General features: G+C 31.9%; 1 protein-coding gene across 1 annotated transcript; it reads left to right on the top strand.

Moving 5' to 3' along the window:
• The first annotated feature begins 5,602 nt into the window (after window positions 1–5,602).
• LOC100800060 (hydroquinone glucosyltransferase) lies at window positions 5,603–7,579 on the top strand. The gene has a single exon (XM_014773704.3). It carries the CDS (start codon window positions 5,691–5,693, stop codon window positions 7,299–7,301), a length of 1,611 nt encoding a protein of 536 aa, XP_014629190.1. The 5' UTR covers window positions 5,603–5,690; the 3' UTR covers window positions 7,302–7,579.
• The last annotated feature ends 8,885 nt before the right edge of the window (window positions 7,580–16,464 follow it).

Here is a 16,464-nt window from a genome sequence, read left to right as displayed (position 1 = left end):
TGATTAGTATGAAGATAAATGTTTGAGTTGCAGTATAAATGTGTAATGATATATATTTAAGAAATAAAAAGGTCTAGGTCTCACATATTTTTATTTCTTCGCTAAAATTGACGAAAATGAAGAGTAAAAAAGGCTAAATGTGTGTTCTTATTGAGTGCTTAAACTTTTTTTTAACATTAAAAACACTTTTAAAAAGCCTAAATTTCATGAAAATTTTAATAAACAAGTTACATCAAGTCAAGTCTTATGCGGGTTAGGCTGTAGGCTCGCAACAAATCACCTAGCCTATTCTAATTCTTATTTATTGTGAATGATGATAAAAGAAAGATGTTTAAATAAATTTTTTGTTCCTATAATTTAACTTATTCTCATTTTCATTCCTATATTTTTTTTATTTTAGTCTTTACAAAACGTACTTATTTTATTTTTTATCCTGAGACAGTAAATAAATGTTATATGAAATACACCAATATCCTCGAACAGTAAATAAATATTACTTAAAGTATTTTAAGGATGAAACATAAAATAAATAATTTTATAAGGAATAAAACAAAAACAAAATTACAAGACGAAAATAAAAAAATACTAAATCACATATTGAAAGATATATTTAAGCCTAAAAGAAATAGGTGTGTGAAAAAAGTGAATGTGTGAAAGTGTTGAGTGAGAAAAAAAAAGTGATTAATTGATTATTCATGTATGTACTTATGTTAAGAATGCTTCGAGTGTATTTTTTTGTGTCGTGTTAGGGAGGAGAAAGGAATAATGTATATGATGATTGGGAGAGATTTTTATTTGTAGGAATTTAAAATAAGCATAAGAAAACATATAATAATTTACTTATCTTATTCAATTAACTAAGTTACATCTATTTAGTACGAGCAAGCAAGAGTTTGGAGTGTTTATGCAATGTTCAAGTGATTTTGTAAGAAAAAAAAAAGTGAAAAATGAGTGATTATTAAAAAGAGTATTTTTTTATTTTATATTATTTATTAATTAAAATTATTCATTATATTTTGAAGGCTTAATTTGTCCGTGACAGCAAATTTGTCACTTTTTTTAGTTTATATTTTTTCTTCATTTTTGTCATTGTGTTTTTTTACAAAAATTTAGTCTTATATTTTTTTTCATTTTTAATCTTAATTTCAATAGTAAGAATGATGTGACATCAATCACTACAAAAAAAAAAATGTTAAATAATGAAGATTATTTTGCAGAGGTTTTAGAAACCTCCTTAATTTATTAAAAATTACAATTTTTTGTGCTTAATTTACGGAGGTTTATAACCTCTGTTAGTTAAATATTATTTTTCCATTTTTTTCTCTTTAAAATAAAATAAATCATGTTTTTTTCGGCAAAAAAAAATTCCCTCTCAAAAATATCACAAAATTCCAATTTTCCTCTTCAACTCTACGGTTCCCTCTCCAAATTGTAACGTCCCATTTTTTCGTAAATAAATTTATAACTTTTTTTAGTAAAAATGAATAAATATAGAGCAAATAATAGACTGAGTATCCTAGGTATAAATAGCTATATTAAGTCACGTGTCTCCTCTTTCCCTCATTTTCGTTTTTCCCCTTCTCCTCTCAAAACTTTCTCTTTTTTTCGCAGGCCACCAAATCTGTCTTAGAAAAATGACGATCTCAGATTCATTCACCGTTGAATCGTCGTGAAATTTAAACAGTATGTTCAAAACCCAATTACGAGCATTCTCACCGTTGGAAATTTTGATATAATGTCTTATCTAAGAGAAATAACTTTCGCATCGTAGCCTTTTTTCTTTCCTGTAAAAACCCAAAGCGGTCTCAATAAAACTATGATCCCGGTTTCGTTAACCATTGGATTTTCATGAAATTTTGATATGTCGTTCGTGGTTCAGTTACGCACACCTTCACCGTTGGGATTTGCGAGAGAATAGTCACAGAGAGAGAAAAAGGAATCACACCAAGATAGTACAAGCGGAGGCTTCAATCCCTTCTTTGTCTCTCTGACGTTTGGGAACTCTATCAGAGCAATTAGAGAAAAAAATTGGAGGAATCTCAGGGGATCGCTAGAGATGTTACTATCGCTGGCTGAAAACACATGAGCCCAGGTAAGGGATGAGTTATTCACAATTAGGGATTAGTGAGAACATGTGTAGAGATCCTTAGAGATATCAATTGGAATAGGTTTTGGGGTGTTTTTGTAATTTTCATTTTATCCTTATAATTGTTGTGAAATTATATATGTTTGATGAATCAGTCGATGTCCTAATGAGAAATTGATGTGAAATTGATGTGTTCTTGTGTTGAGTGTGAACCCCTTAAAAAAATTAAGCTCTTTTTATTAACATAAATTATATTTTAAATAATATTATTCAATGACTTATTTTATACAAATTATTATCTTGTTCTAATTAGATTGTTTTAATTATTGAATTGTTTTTATAGCTAATTATATTATTACTATTACAAGTTGTAAACTTGAAATTGCTTTGCATATAGGAACTTTGTAGGAGAAATAAAGAAATTCGAAGCAAGCAAGTTATTCCACACACTGGTGGATCCAAAGCTAATCCTAGAAGAAGAAATGAGTTGGCAATGACACTAAATGTTAACTTTTACTAATTAAAGAAGTTCAATGTTTACTTACTCTTTATTTATCTTAGTTGTTAGAAACTGGGAAGCTACCAAGTCGTGGACAATTATATATTGAAACTCATAAAAGGAAAGATGGATCATTTGTAAATGAAGCAGCAAAGACTATAACAGTATGTTTTTCTTTAGTAACATTGTTTTCAAGGATTGTGCTTAATCTTAAAACTTTTATATTTCATTTTATTACATGTTTGCAAGAACAAATTGAAGTAGGATTGACTCAAAGCATATCTGAAGTTTCTCCTCTTGATGCCATTGGTAGAGTGTTAGGGTTAAAGCACTCTGGAGAGTGCGATGCATGGGATTAGGAGCTGTTCCTTCTAATACATTCAGGAACACAAGACTTCGAGCTTTTAGTCTGAGCTCTTCTTCATCTGGTGTTGCCTTTCCATCTTCAAACCAAGGGCAAGAGAAATACAAAAATTTAGAATCAGTTTTTAAGACCTACATGATAATTAAGGAAGGAAGGATCCCTAAAGAATTAGCTAGTTATTTCACTCCTGATCAAACACATGTAAGTAATTAATATGCATACATCATTATGTATATGTGAGGTATCCTAAAACTTGTTACACAATGTACTCTTAAAACTGTTTTACATATGTCTATAGTTTATTAATTTATTCACGCATATTAATAAGAAAATATATTTTGTAATTGGTACGTGTGTTTATTAAATTAATTAATTTATAGTTTTGTAGGTAGATTTTATAGTTAATCAACAATATTAAGGTAGAATTTTATTCATTTTGGCTAGCTCTTAATACTCTTTATCTCAAGTTAGGTCTTTAAGTAAACATACATGACCAAGGTAATAACCATGCATAAATTTAGAATATTAAAATAATTGTTTAAAATTAATTATTTTTATTGATGGTCATTATGATTTAGTATGTGTGATACACCCTTGTATATAGTATATGTGACTAAGTGTTTTTTCTTTTCTTCGTATATAATTAATTATGTGATAATTTTTATTGACAAAACACTAATAATCTTGCTAATATAACACATGATGATGTCAACAATTTAACCAGATTTAATGACAAAGGATAAACAATATTTGAAACTTATAGGGAGTATTCCAAAAAAAAAGTTTACAAAAATAAAAAAATAAGAAAACACTTATTTGATATTTTTTAATTTATTTCTCTTCTTATCATATAACTTATTATATATTATTACTTATCTATTTTTTGTTTCTTTCTTTATCTCAAAGTGTAAACTAGCATTAATTAATTAGCATTATGTTTTTTTATACTATCTGAATTCCTCTCCAGTAAATTACTGATCCTAATGGGTTAAAAAATATTATTCTAAAATTAACTATCCAGTCTATATGGAGGGGACAAGAAAAAGAAAAACAGATAAATCATACACTTGCATAGTGCATGCAAGTGCGTGTAGCCGGCATGCACCTCCCTTATGCGCATACATTGCTGCCAAATTTGAAATACGTTGAAGATTTTTAATTCATCAACTGAAAAAAATCATACACTTTTTCTAGAAAGGTGATTAAAGTCGAGGTGTATTGTTCTGACCCTCGAATGCACATATACTTAAACATCATTTTTGAACTCTTTGGTCCCCACATTTGATTACTTTCATAATTTAATTGAGCAACAAACGTTCACTGAACGTACCCTCTTTACCTGAAATAAAAAGAAGAAAGAAAAAAGTAAAAGAAGAAAGTGAGATGCATAGTATTGAATTTGAAATAAAACAAATATCTAATAATTATTATTCAGTAAACTCACTCAAGGTTGCAAAGGTTATAATATATATATATATATATATTACACTTCACACTTTTCAATTTTTGTCCTTACAGAAGATTCTTTAATTTCTTAGGATCTGTTAGACAGTCGCCCCTGGTTATTAAAATGCTGGTAAGTGGGGGAGTGACATGTGAATAATACGTGACTTTTAAAGAATTTTTTTCGGCAAAAAGTCCTCTTCTTCGTTAAAACCAGGCAAATTGAGAGAGAAAAAATAAAAAATGAAAGAAATTGCAGTAAAATGAAAATTGACACTGTTAAGCTTGAGTTTGGTTGTAGCTAGCGGCATACTCCGGCGTCAGGGGCAGTGGCTGCACCGGAGAGGACAGTGTACTCCGCCGCAGGAGAGGATGTCGGCGAAGACATTTAGTTAATGATAACATATTTTATTTGATTCCATGAATTTAGGCTGAGCATTGAATAAGATTTTCTTCCACTGATTAAAAAATACACAATGATTTTTTGCTTGATTTGTTGTTATATAGTTAAGGCATGATTTGCATGATCCTTTTCTTAAAGGATTTGCATGATCCTTGTCATATAGATGCATATTAGTAAGATGAATATTAACAACACTCTTTCAAATACTTTTTAAGTAATAGATTAAAATTTATTAAAGATGAAAAGTAAAATTTATCAAAATTGATAAATCATTAAATTTGATAGGATTTATTTTTCAATTAATATTTTTCTTTATTTATATTAAATGAGAAGTAAAGTTTATCAAAATTGATAAATTTTAGTAAATTTTAACTAATTACATAAAGAATATCCGAAAGAGAATATTAAAAAATGTGACTAACATTACTCGTGCTAGTAATTATTAATACAAAAATAACCGGGACGAAATTGAATACAAATCCATGTGCTCGTATTTTATTAGACAAATATTAATCAAATTAAAAGCATAGAAACTAGTAGACACTAATTTAACGGAAGCCGATTAAAAAAAAAAGCATAGAAACTAGAGACTAATTTAAAGAAAATCAATATCATTTGCTTTGTATATCGTTTTTGTGTTTACCCAAATAAAAAAATCAATATTGCTTTGTTTACATTAAAAAAAATCAACATGTGATCACTAATTACTCTACACGAGTTCCTACTTTAATTGACCCTTAATAAAAGAAAAAAAAAATCTTGTACGCAGTAAATTAAATAGTAAGACATGACACTTTAGTATCTATAAAAGCATCTTCACAGAATCTAAAACTTGCAAATTAGATTTCTTGTCTCTACAATATTCAGATCCAAGTTGTGTGCTTCAACACCAACCATGGAGAAGAAAACATGCATAGCCATGGTTCCATGCCCTGGCTTAAGCCACTTGATCCCACTAGTTGAATTTGCCAAGACATTAGTTCATCAACACCAACACTTCCATGTCAAATTCATCGTTCCCACACTTGGTCCTCCCACACCTTCCACCAAAGCCATCTTAAACTCTCTCCCATCAAACATAAACTTCACCATTCTCCCCCAAGTCAACCTCCAAGACCTCCCTCCCAACATCCACATTGCAACACAAATGAAACTCACGGTCAAACATTCCCTCCCTTTTCTCCACCAAGCCTTAACCTCCCTAAATTCTTGCACACACCTTGTGGCTTTTGTTTGTGACCTTTTCTCAAGCGACGCACTCCAAATAGCCAAGGATTTCAACCTCATGACCTACTTCTTCTCTGCCTCGGGTGCCACTTCACTCTCGTTTTGTCTCACTTTGCCCCAACTTGACAAGAGTGTCACCTCCGAGTTCATCATAGACGCCACAAAAAGGGTTAGTTTCCCAGGGTGTGGCGTGCCCTTCCATGTCAAAGATCTTCCTGACCCAGTTGTCCTTTGTGGAAGATCAAGTGAAACATACAAGGCATTTCTTCGCGTGTGTCAAAGACTCTCTTTGGTCGATGGTGTCATCATCAACACCTTCGCGGATTTGGAAGAAGATGCCCTAAGAGCTATGGAAGAGAATGGACGAGAATTGGATCTAACAGAAGAGATTAGTTTTTCACAACATATACATAATGGTTTACAGTCCGAATCTCTGTCAAAAGAAATGTCTATATTTAATACTCCACCGTCCATCAAACAAAATGATCATGAAAAAGCGATAGATATTGAAGAAAGGGAGAAAGCACAAGCAAAAGCAAATAGCCCTTGTGTTTACTATTACCCCGTTGGACCAATAATTCAAAGCGAGTCAAGGAGTAAGCAAAATGAATCAAAGTGTATTGCGTGGCTAGAAAATCAGCCTCCAAAGGCGGTCTTGTTTGTCTCTTTCGGAAGTGGTGGGACCCTTTCACTTGACCAACTCAACGAGATAGCCTTTGGCTTGGAGCTAAGTGGCCACAAGTTTTTGTGGGTTGTGAGGGTTCCAAATGACGTTTCTTGCTCCGCTTATTTTGTGAGACAAAAAGATGACCCATTAGGGTACATGCCATGCGGTTTCTTAGAGAGGGTTAAAGCCAAAGGACAAGGGTTGGTGGTTCCTTCTTGGGCCCCACAAGTTGAAGTGCTTAGACACGAATCCACGGGGGGGTTTTTGACACATTGTGGTTGGAGTTCGGTTTTGGAGGGTGTGGTACATGGTGTGCCAATGATTGCGTGGCCTTTATATGCCGAGCAAAGGATGAACGCCACAACCATAAGTGATTTGCTCAAAGTGGCTGTCAGGCCTAAGGTTGATTGTGAAAGTGGCATAGTGAAAAGAGAAGAAGTTGCAAGAGTGATCAAGGTGGTGATGAAAGGGGATGATGAGAGCTTGCAAATGCGCAAAAGAATCGAAGGCTTTAGTGTTGCTGCTGCTAATGCGATTAGTGAACATGGTTCATCTACTATGGCACTCTCTAGTCTAGCATTCAAGTGGCAAAGTTGTAGTAGGAAATCCTAATTATTGTAATTACAAAGTCTTATATCAAGGATTATAAAATGAGAGTTTCTATTAAAATGTAGTATTTAATGCATATTTTAATGTATTTTAGTAATTTTTTAGAAAAAAAAAACATTAGTTAGTTATTTTCTTTAGCGAGAGTGTGGTTAATAAGCTTTTGAGAGTTTAGCAAGATTTGACATTATATTTAAGATTTTGATTTTTGTGCATCTACTTTCTTTTCAAGTTTGACTGATAATTGTTTATGGCGTTTATTTTGGGCAGGCTTGAGTTTGACTGCTAAATAATGTGGTACTGCACCCCTTTTAGGCTTTAGCACTATAACTTATTTGTCGATGTTGCATTTTACTTTATCCCGAGAATGAATAGTGCAGCACTATACGTGTATCCAATATCTGCATATGTCATATGTGTATATATTATTATATACTATAACTAGAACAAGAAAATAAGAAGAAAATGAAATTAGATAACATTTATAAATTAATTAATAATTAATTAATGGAGAGTTAATTTTAGTCTGTCAAAAATCTCATTTTATTTTTATCTTATTTTTTTTCCCTAAAAGTGTTTATACAGAAACTTACCTAAACAAATCCAAAACATTTTTGGAAGATGCCGAGTTCAAGGCTGTTGTTTCTTGTACTTCTTATTGCTTTCCAGAATGCAAATTGAATTGCATAATGGATTTTTGGAATGCATTGAGAAGTGTTGGAAACCTTAGATAAATTGCATGAAGTACGTGCCCGTGTTCAATCTTCTTTAGGTTTTTATTGCGGCCCAATTTCTATTAGCTAGTCCAAAATAAAAGTTATTAGTTTTTTATTAAAAAACTTAGCGTCATTTTTGTTCCATTATTTTTCATGATTATTTCACTTTGATATATTAAGTTTCAAAAGTTTTATTTTGATACTTTAAGTTTTTAAAATACCTCATTTTGGTCCTTTTGATGAGAAACGTTTAAAAATTAACAAGAGTTGTATGACATGTTCATTAGTTGCTGAATATGATGGTGTAGGCTTTCAAAATGACATCGTTTTGAACAATGCCTTTTTTGTTTCAATTTGGTCCATAATGTTTTAAAATTGTTCCAATTTGATCCATTAATTAAGTTTATTAAAACATGATGAATACTAAATAGTGCTTAGTGCTAGGAATTGGTAATCAAACCATCACAAAATTGTAAATCAAAACATTGCCAAACTATCACTACTACAAAATTTACTTTTCACATCGTTAGAATAACATTGATTTTATAGAAAATCGATGTAACATGGTAGCATAATTGTAAATAACATGATTTCATCAATATCGATTCTCCAAAAAATGGATGTTAACGTGAGTTTATTAACAACGGTTTTCCAGAAACTGATATTAACATGAGTTGGTTAACATCGGTTTTTGAAAAAAATCGACGTTGTATTATCCTATTTATAATTATTTTTTTCATGCTTGTGGCAGTTCACTCATCTCCCTCACGACTAGCTCATCTCCCTCACGAACCCTCATTTGTCAATCTCACTCTCGCGGCACTGAAACCATTATCGCTAACGGTGTCTCGCTCACGGTGTCACTTTCACTCTCACTCTCGTGGTGCTGAAACCACCCTTCGCTCAATGTGAAACCACTGTCGTGTCGCTCATGGTATCATCACTGTCGATCTCACTCTCGCTCACGGTTTCACTCCCACTGATGGTGTAGGTGTCACTCTCACTCTCACGATATGTTTTTCTCTCGAAGCTTTTCTCAACAATGAAATCATGGTTCTGGTTATTTTGGTTGTTTTTTACAATGTTTTTGTTGGATTTGATAGTGTTTTCGACATTGTATTGGTTGTTCATGGTTCTGGTTATTTTGGTTGGATTCGACAATGTTTTTGACATTGTGTTGGTTGTTCATGGTTCTTGTTGTTTTGGATAATGTAGGCCTTTTTTGATAGTGAAATCAATGAAATTTTACTTAGGTTAGGTTCTACTTTGGTTGCATATTAACTCAGATTCTGTTTTGCATGGTTCTAGTTCCTCCTTATTATATTAGTTGCATGGAATAAACTCCTAGATAAGCATGGTGCATAGTCAGTTTGTGCATGCACTACTAAAAAATATACATTTAACATCGAAAATGTAACATCGATTATAAGAAAAATCGATGTTAAATTATATGCGGTGATATTTCTGTAAATAACTAAAGTTTCTTAACATCAATTTTCGAAAAATCAATGTTGTTAGTAATTACTTAACATCGGTTTTTTGAAAAATCGATGTTGTTAGTACAATGTTAGTATCGATTTTTAAAAAATCGATGTTATCAAATGAGACATAGGTTTTATTTTAAAAATCAATGTTAGTTCTTTTTTAAACACTTCAATAACCATAGCTCGTGATGGAGAGGACCTGGTAAGCATGCAGGAGAAGGAGAATAAATTACTCGTTCGCTGGGGAGGTGCTGGAGCATCTGTTCTCCTTCATCGAGTGCGACAAGGACCCAGGCTCGATCTCCCTTTTCTGCAAGTCTTGATACATGATCGAGCTCTGATGTCACCGAAGAGTCTTTGTCGAAAATTGCTATGTCGTCTCTTCGGCCACCATAGTCAACTGTTTCCACAAGGTTCTCTTCGGTCGGCAGTGTGTGTGGATATGATGACCTCCTTAATGGCGTTATGGCATGGCCATCGTAGCTCTTAGCGAGGCTCTCTTCGAGCGTGGCCAGATCTGCAACGCCTACTTCGAGCTCTAGTGCCATGAGGAGGACTCTAACTTCAACTGGCGGTGGTGCATCTCCGGTACAACAAGGGCCATCATCGCCACCAATTTTTGCACCCCGAACTGTGGCTTCGACGTGGAGAGCGTGGGTGGACATTGTAACCCTCCCAAGTAGCATTTCATGCTTCCAATTGAAGCATTTGGGAAAATCACAATCTGAAAAATTGCATTGGCAACATGCCCGTGGAGTATCACAGGTTCTCCTTCACGCACTTTATCATTTTCTCCATTTTCTAATTATTGCAATGTTCTTCGTCTTATCATATAGTAGTAGTACTTATTTTAATAATTAAAAGATGAAAACTAGTTTAATAATGTGACTAAAATTATATACTGCAAGTTCATATTCTATTTAAATAAATTGTTTTGAAAAATCTCAAAGAGGCTTTGTCCACGAACAAGAAAGTTAATAGTTTTTATATTGGAATATAGAGGGGGAAAAATCTCACAATGAGAGGATGTGGCTACGTGATAATTCTAGATTGTAATTTATTAACTAATTATTCCTTTAGATCAAATAGATTCTTGTCAAATGTGCTTCATTTTATATTATGCTGCTGCAGTTTGATCAACCATATTGATTTGGTATTTATATTGGATATTGCTTAATGGATTCTTATTGTGTTGAGGTTACTGTATCTTAACCAATTAGGTTTGTGGTAATTGATGAAACTCATACTTACAAGGGAGCATTTGGATGTCACACTACACTTATATAGAGGAGGCTAAAACGACTCTGTTCATATGGTTTGTGGAGCTTCAGGAAACATTTCCATATAAAGTTTTCTATTTAAATTTTAAATAGAAATATGAATCCACAATTTGCTTTTACGTGCAGTATATGGATCTGTTCCTTCTTTTGTTTTTTCTACTGCAACTTCTGCAAATCCTCGACAACATTCTATGGTAAATAATTTTTTGAAGTAGTCACATTTTTCATACACTTGGTATTACATTTTTTTTACCATGTTGTTAGTCACATATGTACCTGACTTTTAATGCAAGCATGCTTTATTTTGCCTTTTGTTAGAATTATAAGGTTATTTGGTATTCTTCTTAAAATCGCTATACTTCCATACTCAGATTAAGCAGTGAATTGTGTCCTAGGAACTTGCAAATTTATCTATTCTGGAGCTATTTCAGAATGATGGAAGTCCATCTACAAGGAAACTTTTTGTCCTTTGGAATCCGGTTGTGCATCCAAAAGCTCTCGGTTGAAATTTTATTGTATTTGTGAAGTTATATAGCTTTTATTTTCGTAACTAAAGATATTTTTACAAGCTAAATTCTCTTGCTACATAACCACAGATCATTGCAACTATTGGTTTTGATTCATGGATTCTTATGTTAAGTTACCTGCATGCTTTAATCACTGGAATGCAGTTTCAGCTTGAATAATGTGTGGTACTGATCAATTCCTCCAAAGGCTTAAGTTATTATATGGATACCCGAGAATGATTTTATTCCTTTTATATTCTACCTTATGCAAGAGCCATTTTGGCTTAAAGCATGGTCCATACATATGGTTCATTTGACCTTGGGCTGATATTCATTTCAATTACGAAAATTGAATAATGAGGCAGCATGGCTTTGTCTTCTAACCACTTTATCTTAAATTCCAGTACCATGTTAAACATCAATTTTCCTAAAAACTTAAGTTGTTATATGAAAGCATAGGAATTGTTTTATATCTAACTAGAAAAAGAAACATGGGCTAGGCATGGAAGAGATAGCAATTATTTGCTAGTAGAATTTGTTTTTTTTTTATGAACTCGACACTTGTCCATACCCTAAAGTTTAATATTTTCATACACATTGTAAAAAAGGAATCAATGTTTTTCTAACTATTAACTTTCATGTTAGTGGACAAAGCCTCTTTGATTTTTTCAAAACAATTTATTTAGATTTAAAGTGAACTAGAATATTATTTTGTACTACTGCAAGTTCATATTCTATTTGGTAATGAAACTTGTTGAATTAGTCATTTTCTTCACTCTTCTAAACACCTTGTACCATGTTGTGCTGTCGGGATTCGATTTCCCACGTGCCGTCGAAGAGCACTAGTTCGGCGACCTCCAGGGAATGCTTTTTATGTTCTTTGTAAGTCATTTTCTTCACTCTTTTAAACACTTTATATTATTATGCAGAAAGAATATTAAAGTATCAATAACCTAATGTTATATTCTGAATTACATAGAAGATATGATAATGCTTTTCTTATATTTAGCGAGAACTTTGCATAATTAGTGTAGGATTTACCAATTTATATCATGAAAGAGTTAATATTGTTACCTTCAGTGAATTAGGAACTCCAATTTTAGTTGATGTAGCTAGACATTTAATTTAATATTACTGTAGTATATTTTATGTTTTATTTTTTTTATAAAAATGTCTCCTTTAAATTAAAATAAGTAACTAAATATTTAATATTTTTACAGTTAATATACTCTAAAAAAAATTTGTTAGTATATCTTTAAACTTGTCTTGCCATAACACGTGATTTCCGATTGAATCACAAATGCAATTATTTCTTAAGAGTGCCTTTACACCTGCCAACTATTGAACTGTTCGGCTAAAAGATTTGCCCAACATCCTATGTATTTGTCGATTAAAATTGGTATACTTAACCATTATGATGACTTTTTATGATTAGGCAAACGAGATACTATCATCCTTTAATGCTAGCCTACAACAATATGCAACAAAGCACTTTACAAAGGTAAACCTTTTGAGTTTTGATCATCACTACTAAAAAATAAACTTTTAATATTAGTTTTTTTTTTTACTTTCAACATTTGTTTTTAATCAGTGTTGAAACCACCGACGTTAACATTATCAATGTTAACGTCGGTTTTTTAAAAACCGATGTTAACATACATTACACAACATTAGTTATTTATGAAAATCGATGTTGTGAAATAAGAAATATACAAAAAAAGAAAAAACTACAAAAATAACATCGATTTTTGGTTAAAACCAATGTTGTAAGGTACACAACAACATTGGTTCTAAAAAAAACCGATGTTGAATTATGTATTCTAGAGTGTTTTCTACATCGGTTTTTTTGAGAGCAGATGTAGAAAGTGCCTTTAAAGCACACTTTCTACTTCGGTTTTAGACCAACCGATGTTGTTTTTTACAAAAAGAAAATTAATATTTTATTTGTTTTTACAATAAACCAACCAGAACCTTCCATGATTTTCTCCAAAGTGAACCCTTTATATATGTATAACAGACTTAAACAAAAGAATAAAAACATAGTTTTTGGATGTGCTATCTTTTAATTGAACTTTTTAAAATTGCATCATTATATAATAGAAGGGAGAAAAGCAGCAAGAAAGATAACATTGAAATTCTAGCCAAAAACCATATTTTTAGGCAGTTAATCATTTACAAAAAAAAAAAAACCTATTTTAGTTGAGTACAAAGAAATGCCTAAAGTGAATCTCATTAGTACATTCAACTAATGGAGTAATATGTTACCTTAAACCTCTTACCAGAGACATGTTACTGATGTGCTAATGGAGTAATATATTTGTACATGTATAAAAGGCCACATTTATACAAGTATAAAAGGTCATCCTAGAAGACACCAGACCATATCTAAGTTAACATTAAGTGTGCCAGATTTGATTGCACCACATATAAGGCTAGTGCTTAGTTCTATTTTATTGCCAGGTATGATATTTAAATATTTATTTTGATTGCACCACATATAATCAATGTTTATTTTAAGATAAGAGAAGAGAGTAAACAAAAAAAATCAAAATTCACATGTGGTTTATGGAAAGAGTACTTGAGGCTGTGGTTGTGGTTGAAGGAAGTGGTGCTGAACTGTGTGTGGCGTACACTTACTGAATCATCAAATCAAATGAAAAAAAAGAAGATGAATAAAAATATTATGAATTGTAAAATATAAGAAAGTAGATTGATTTGGAAAGATGTAGTTTCTTGACATGAAAATGAGGCATAATATTATGACTGATGTTGTCGAGAGGCAAATGAAAAGAATAAAAAATAACAAACCAACCTTGTTGAAGATTCGAAAAAGGTATGAGCGAAAGAGGAGGCACGCGGTTTTCCTTTGAGCCCTTCATCTGTACGTGCATAAATCAGAAAACTTGGGAAAAGAAAAGACCAAGATCTAACAAAAATCAAGATAGAAGAGAAGAGGACCCTTACGCTAATCTGAAGAAAAAGAAAGAAAAAATGAATTGAATCAATTTAAAACAAGTTTTCCAAATTTCATTTATATTATTATGTCAATAGAGCAATGAAATTAAAGCATTTACATTAGTTCTAGCTTGAAGAAGCTTCTCCACACAGGCGATGTTCTCATGCATTGCTGCCAACATAAGCTCACAATAGAATGAAGGGTAAGCAAAATATACCATTTAAAAAAATGGGGAAAACTTAGGTAGAGTTAGTAACCTGTTTGTGGCGATTTAAAACATCTGGGTTCGAGATCCATCTAAGAGCCTAGACAAAATCTAGAAGAAAGAAAAAGAGAAATGTAAAAAGAAGAAGTGAATTTGCGTGAATAGAACGCGTGAGAGAAGAAAAAGAAGGGACCTCGATTTGGCCATTGGCTGTAGCAATATGAAGAGGAGAGTGACGATCGTAGAGAGTTGTTAAGAGAGAAGGGTCAAAGTCTAAGAGAGTTGTGACAATTTAAAGGTCGTTGTGCAGCATGACGGTGAAGAGGCCGTGGCCATGGTTGCCACTGCAACTCAAGCTCTGACCCATTATTACTCAATGTGTGACTTTGGTTAACACCCGAGCAAAAGAGATGCTTTTAGAATTCCAACATCAACATCGGTTATTTAAAAAAATCAATGTTAATCAATTTTCGTGTTAATGTTAACATCGGTTTTTTAAAAAACCAATGTTAATCAATTTTTGTTAACATCGGTGTTTTAAAAATTAATATTATTATCGTAACGTTAACATTGGTTTTTAAATAACCGATGTTAACATCATCATGTTAACATCGGTTTTTGAAATCGGTTTTTGAAAAAACCGATGTTAACAAAATCAGCTTATTTACAAAAAATGTCACCGCTTTTTTGTTAACATCGGTTTTATAAAAAACCGATGTTGAAAGTATTTTTTCTAGTATTGCATATATTTTAATCTGTCTAGATTAGCAACAATGTTTAACCTTGCCACATGTGAGGTTGTAGGGATGAGGAAGACATTGGTGTTCTAGAGTAACAGGGCTCCAAATGCTATCAAAACAGGTTGGATCATGCATGAGTTTCGCTTGGAGACGCCATGTTTGCCCCCTAAGGTTGATTTTCACTTCTACTATATTGTTTGCCTCAATTTTAAAATGTGAAATGAATGTTAATTAATATTATCTTTCAATTTTCACGCATTTCCAATAGCGTAAATGATGACTGAATTAAAAATGAAAGTCTTTGCTTAATATAAGTGAATGAGATTAGAGCATAGTGGGGCAGGTGCAAGTTTCCCACGTAAGAAATACAAAGCTCATGATTGTAGTTTCATTTATCAGTTGAAACACTTAGATATTTTGAGTAAATTGGATATCTCCACTGTCTCCACCTAGAGTAAAGAACTATTTTTTTCTCAAAATTTAATACAATACGAGAGTTGATAATAATTTGGGGCACGAACCTGGTATGCTTCCATATGTGTGTTATATTAATTTATGATGGACGGGTTCTTCTTTTCAATTATGCAATTCACTCGTTGTTATACAATTATTAAATTTTATAAATGTAACTTATTTCTTATAACAAGTCATGTCTAATACTTTCTATTTTCTATTAATCATGTGGTAACTAATATACCTGTCATTGTTTGAGTTTTATGATTTCTTGAGATTTTTTTTATAATATATATGTATATATATATATATATATATATATATATATATATATATATATATATATATATTCTTTTTTAGATATGTGATCATCAACTATACTGAGCTAAGTATGCAAATTTCTTTTTTGGAAGTAATATAAGGTTAGGGCCAGAAGTTTTTTTTCTTAATTAAAGGGAATATGGTATTTCCCACCATTATGGGGTTGGGTTCATGACTTTTCTGGCCACTGAAGCCAACCAATTTACTTTTTACTAACTACCCTAATAAATGGCAGCCATAAAAGACAAAAGGAAGGGATTGTGGTGAAAGCCTTAACATGTTCAAGCAACTTTGTGCTTGCATCTTCACCTAGGATTCAGTCTCTTTGGTAGTATACAATGACTTTGCTTGATCCATGTAGCATTGTAGGAGAAAGGATTTTGTTGTTGATTTTTATAAAATAAAAGTAAAGTATATATGGAAAGATTTATAGAATTTGACATGACTTTGAATCTAGGACTTGTATATAATTACTATACTAAATCTAAATTACCAAAGCTGAAATCTA

Source organism: Glycine max, chromosome 3 (genome assembly GCF_000004515.6).
Source record: "Glycine max cultivar Williams 82 chromosome 3, Glycine_max_v4.0, whole genome shotgun sequence".
Taxonomy (NCBI): Eukaryota; Viridiplantae; Streptophyta; class Magnoliopsida; order Fabales; family Fabaceae; genus Glycine; species Glycine max.
This window is presented reverse-complemented; position numbering and strand designations above follow the sequence as displayed.